Raw genomic sequence first — 5,916 nt, forward strand, 5'->3', positions numbered from 1 at the left:
TCTTGGGGCTCAGATTAGGGATCGAAGGGTTTTAGTCAGATTCGACCGGAACCAATAGCGTTTAGGGTGTGAGGGAGGTCAGGAGGTGTTGTGGTATGAATTTGGGGTGGATTGGGATAGGTTTCCGTTTGGCTCGAATCTTCAAATGAATATTCGAGAAGATAGGAGATGATTCGAGCCAAACGGTTACCGGATCCAGAAAGAGGGTGGTCAGATGGTCTTATGGTGTTAAGATGGTGGCCGGCGGCGTTGTTGCCGCCGGGTTTCAGGCGAGGGAGTCCTAAGGCGGCTAGGGTTTAAAGGGTTCATCTCTGAGACGATGATGAACAAGAGATAAAGGGGGGGTTTGGTTCAGGGGCATGGGGTGAGAGATGGGCTTTATATAGGTAAGGGGTGGTTTGATCCTGGCCGTTGGATGAAGTGAGATCGATGGCCAGGATCTTTCACTTAATGCGGAACGGTGCCATTTGGTTAAGGGATGATTGGGTCGGTTTCATTCATGAATGGGTCGGGTATAGGGGCGTGCTTGAGACCGTTGGATTAAATGAAATGAACGGCTCTGATTAAACATGCCTAAACGGCATCGTTTGAGGGGGGCATCTCTGGAAGACGTGGTTTGGACTGGGTCAATGTAATTGGTTTGGGCCTGAATTTTGGTTTCACCTGGCTCAATCCAAGTTTCCTTGATACTTCACCCATTTTCGTCCTTTCTTTAATTACCAAAATTAAACAAGAATCCTAAATAAATTGTAAAATCAAAAATAAAATTACACACATATTATTGAACACCTATAATAATTAACACACAAATTAAACATTAAATAGAATCTCACAATGACAAGAAACACGCATGCATATTTTTGTGATTTTCTTTTAACCAAATTATGGTTAATTAGTTCCTAAATATACCATTAATTCCTAAATGCATGCAACATGTATTTTTGTATTTTTAACTATAGCAAGGTGAGCATTTACAGACAGAACAATTATCAAAATGTCACGCAAATTCTCCAAATTGTACCCGAAGGTAACTTGTTTTATTTTTCGATTTCTTTTGGAGTAGTTTCCGTGAAGCAAAAATCACGTGCTCACATAATAGATTGGATAAGCAATGATTGTTCGCTCGGTCATGTTTAGTGATCGAGTGCCAGTCCCGGCTTGTTCAGAAAATAGGTCGTGACAAACTTGGTATCAGAGTCTCAGGTTTATGGAGTCCTAGGGGTCTATGAAGCCATGTTAGTAGAGTCTTGTTTATGTGTATGAAGTGCGTCATACTTTTAAACAGGAGGCTACAAGCATTTAGGAAAAGTCTTTTTTTTTTCATACTTTAGATCGTGCAGTAGAGTCTACCTCTAAGAAATTATCTAATTTATTCGTTTCTCCAAAACTTGCAGAAATGGCTCGTACTCGCAACTCTGACACCGACACTCAGGATGTTGCTCAAGAAACTATCACTACTATTGTGGCTCAAGGTAGAACTAAGAAGGGTTCGACTCAAAAAAGGAGGGAAAAATCCAAAAAAGGAGTCCAAGCACCCCGGGTTGAACAAGAATAAGGGGTGGAGCATGATGATCCAGTACCTCCCCCAACAGCAACTCCGGCTCAGGCAACTATATCTCTCGAGGTAGGTCAGATGTTTAATGTTGTCAACAGTGCTATGGAGATGTTTAAAGCCTTTATGGCCAACTAGAACGAGAGAAGAGATGAGATTCCACCTCAATCAAATAGACAGAACAATTTTGAGTCCTCAAGAGTGAATGAATTTTTGAAGTTGAGTCCTCCAGTGTTCCATGGTTCTATAGTTGATAAAGATCCGATGTTGTGGCTGGAGGGGTGTCAAGAAAGCCCTCCGAGTGATGAAAACATTTGATGATGGAGCTGTGGAGCTAGCTGCTTACCAGCTTAGAGACGTGGTCGGCGCTTGGTTTGAGATGTGGGAAAAGGAAAGAGATGAAGATGATGGTCCGCCTACTTGGGAAGAATTTGAAGAGGCCTTCATGGCTAACTTTATCCCAGAAGAGGATAGGGAAGCTAAGGCTACAGAGTTCGAACAGCTCAAGCAAGGGAATAAAAGTGTGCAAGAGTACTACATGGAATTCATAAGGTTAGCTAAGCATGCTCCTCACATGGTTAAGACAGAAAAAGCAAAGATTCACAGGTTTGTTGGCGGTTTAGCTTACCACATTAAGGATACGACATCAGCTGCAGCAGTAGGAATGTCAGCCTTCTCCTCTGTTGTGGATTTGCCAAGCACTTAGAAAAAGACAGACAATAAAGGAGAGAAGAAAAAGAGCATAACAAGAAAGCCCGGATAGCGGGTAGGTTTAATGGTACATCCAGCGGAGGTGGAAGGGATTCCTCTAATAAGGAGTCATTAGCACCAGCTCAGCCCAGTCATCAGTCAGGTGTTGGGTCTTTCTTTAGATGTACTTAGAGTTATGGAAATCAGTCTCGCCAGAATCAGAATTTTAGGACATCATTCTCACATAGCCAGTGTCATGCTGAGCAACATTCACACCAACAAGGTCTTTGTGCAACATATAAGTGGCAACATTCAAGTTAGTGCAAGCTCAGGTTTTATGGTTGCTATCATTGTGGAGACATTGGTCATATAAAGGCTAACTGCCCAAAATTGCAACGTAATATCAGTGGTAGATCAACTCGTCCTTCTAGTTCCTCAGCTACTGCAGTTGCACCACCTCAGGCTCATGGTTCTCATAATCAGACCGGACATGGAATAGGTAGAGGTGCAGACCGAGTTACTCAGGGAGGGGGACAACCCCGTTTGTTTGCTACACTTGATCGTCAGAGTGCAGATGCATCTGCAGAAGTTATTACAGGTATACTTTTAGTCTGCTCACATAATGCTTATGCCATAATGGATCCAGGTTCAACGTTTTCATATGTGAATCCATACTTTGTAATTAACCTCGAACTAGAACCTGAACAACTTAGTGAGTCATTCCTAGTATCTACTCCAGTTGGCGAGTCAGTGAAAGTCACCAGAGTCTATGTAGGTTGTATAGTTTCAGTCCAAGGTCGCAACACCAAAGCCTATCTCATAGAGTTAGAAATGGTGGATTTTGATGTGATCATGGATATGGATTGGTTGTCTTCCTGCTATGCCATGTTAGATTGTCATGCCAAGATAGTCAGGTTCCAATTTCCAAATGAAGAAGTCTTAGAGTGGAAGGGTAGTTCAACATTGCTTGTAGGTAAGTTTATTTCTTACCTTAAGTCACAACGAATGATCGGTAAGGGGTGTCTCGCCTATTTGGCTCATATCATTAATCCAGAATCAGAACCACCAACTCTTTAGTCAGTGCCAATTGTTAGAGAATTTCCAGAAGTTTTCCCAGATAACCTTCCCGGACTTCCTCCCGAAAGAATCATAGACTTTGGCATTGATCTCATGTCAGGCACTCAGCCCATATCTATACCTCCTTATAGGATGGCTCCGGCAGAACTTAATAAGTTGAGAGAACAATTGAAAGACCTTCTTGACAAGGGCTTCATCAGACCGAGTGTTTCACCGTGGGGTGCTCCAATCCTGTTTGTCTAGAAGAAAGATGGGTCTCTCAGAATGTGTGTCAACTATCGGCAGTTGAATAAAGTTACCATTATGAACAAGTACCCACTGTCAAGAATTGATGATTTATTTGATCAACTTCAGGGTGCAAAGTACTTTTCAAAAATAGAATTGAGGTCGGTGTACCATCATTTGAGAATCAGAAAAGAGGATATATCTAAAACAGCCTTTAGAACTCGCTACGGGCACTATGAATTTCTAGTGATGTCCTTTAGGTTGACAAATGCTCCAGCTGCATTCAAGGACCTCATGAACAAAGTTTTCAAGCCATTCCTGGATACCTTTATTATTGTGTTTATAGACTATATTTTGGTGTACTCTAAGAGCAAGGAAGATCATGCAGAACACCTCAGAATAGCCTTGCAGACTTTGAAGGAGAATGAGCTTTATGCCAAGTTTTCAAAATGTGAGTTCTGGTTGTAGTCAGTGGCATTCTTAGGTCACGTGGTATCTAGTGAAGGAATAAAAGTAGACCCTCAGAAGACAGAAGCAGTCAAAAACTGGCCTAGGCCGACAACCCCAACCAAAATCAGGAGTTTATTGGGGTTAGCTGGATACTATAGAAGGTTTGTAGAGAGGTTTTCCTCACTTGCAAATCCATTAACTAAGTTGACTCGGAAAGCAGTTAAGTTCTAGTGGTCAGACACTTGTGAGCAGAGTTTTCAAGAGTTAAAGAAGAGGACCACTGCACATGTGTTAACCTTGCCGACAGATTCGGGTGGGTTCACAGTGTATTGTGATGCCTCCAGAGTGGGCCTTGGTTGTGTTCTTATGCAAAATGGAAAAGTTATTGCTTATGCTTTCAGGCAGTTAAATAATCATGAAAAGAACTACCCCACATACGACTTCGAGCTTGCAGCAGTGGTGTTTGCATTAAAAATATGGCAACACTACCTTTATGGCGAGCATTCTGAAGTGTTTACCGATCACAAAAGTCTCCAGTACATTTTCAAGCAAAAAGAACTAAATTTGAGAAAGAGAAGGTGGCTCGAGCTATTGAAAGATTATGACATCAATATCCTTTATCATCCCGGCAAAGCTAATGTGGTAGCAGATGCACTTAGTAGGAAGTCAATGGGTGTCTTGGCCCATCTTGCAGTACAAAGGTGATCTTTGGGTCAAAAAATTCAAAAACTAGCAAATGATGGAATTAGATTGGATTAGACCGAAGAAGGATCTTATGCCTTAGCGCAATCCTCCCTGGTTGCACATGTTAAGGCTAAACAAAACGAAGATCCATACTTAGTGAAATTAAAAGAAGGAGTCAGAAGCAAAGAAATCACTGCTTTCACTCTAGGAAGTGACAGAGTTTTGAAGTTGAATGATCGGTTATGTGTGCCTGATGTAGATGGTCTTAGGAAGGCCATAATGGAGGAAGCTCATAGTTCGAGGTACTATATCCACCCAGGTGCTACCAAAATGTACCTAGATTTGAAAGAGTTATATTGGTGGAAAGGCATGAAGAAACAAGCAGCAGATCATATGGCTAAATATTTAAATTGCCAGCAAGTCAAAGCTGAGCATCGGAGGTCTGGTGGCCTAGCTCAAGATATAGAGATACCACAATGGAAGTGGGAGATTATTAATATGAATTTCATAGTAGGTCTACCTCGCATGTACCGTAAACATGATTCAATTTGGGTTATTGTAGACTGACTGACAAAGTCTGCGCATTTCCTACCAGTAAAGACGACAGATTCCGCAGAGTAGTATGCACAGTTGTACAACAAAGAAATAGCCGATTGCATGATACTCCAGTTTCAATCATATCTGACAGAGGCCCTCAGTTCACGACGTATTTTTGGCAGGCATTTCAGAAAAGATTAGGTACCAAGGTCAATTTAAGCACCGCTTTTCGTCCACAGATCGATGGCCAGGCAGAAAGGACCATTCAGACTCTCGAAGATATGTTGCGTGCGTGTGTTATAGATTTTGGAGGTAATTGGGATGCTCACTTGCCACTTATAGAATTTGATTACAACAACAACTATCAGGCTAGCATTGGTATGGTTCCTTATGAAGCGTTGTATGGGCGGAGATGTAGGTCTCCAGTGGGTTGGTTTGAACAAGCAGAGGTGCCGTTGATTGGTCCAGAGTTTGTTTGTGAGGCCTTGGAAAAAATTCAGCTAATTAGAGAAAGACTTAAAGCGGCTCAGAGTTGTCAAAAGTCTTATTTTGACAAGAGGCATCGTGAGTTAGAGTTCATGGTTGGTGATAAGGTGTTTTTGAAAGTTTCACCAATGAAAGGAGTTATGAGGTTTGGTAAGAAAGGGAAACTTAGCCCTAGATTTATCGGACCTTATGATATTCTAGAAAAGAAAGGAAAC

At 41.8% G+C, this 5,916-nt stretch overlaps 1 protein-coding gene across 1 annotated transcript; it reads left to right on the top strand.

Annotated features, from left to right (window-relative positions):
- Positions 1-2,090: 2,090 nt before the first annotated feature.
- Positions 2,091-5,245, top strand: LOC142168372 (uncharacterized). Its single transcript, XM_075229052.1, has 6 exons — positions 2,091-2,218; positions 2,575-2,840; positions 2,889-3,013; positions 3,320-3,552; positions 4,396-4,453; positions 4,754-5,245. Exons 1-6 carry the CDS (start codon positions 2,091-2,093, stop codon positions 5,243-5,245), a joined length of 1,302 nt encoding a protein of 433 aa, XP_075085153.1.
- The last annotated feature ends 671 nt before the right edge of the window (positions 5,246-5,916 follow it).

This window comes from Nicotiana tabacum, chromosome 13, assembly GCF_000715075.1.
Source record: "Nicotiana tabacum cultivar K326 chromosome 13, ASM71507v2, whole genome shotgun sequence".
Lineage (NCBI taxonomy): Eukaryota > Viridiplantae > Streptophyta > Magnoliopsida > Solanales > Solanaceae > Nicotiana > Nicotiana tabacum.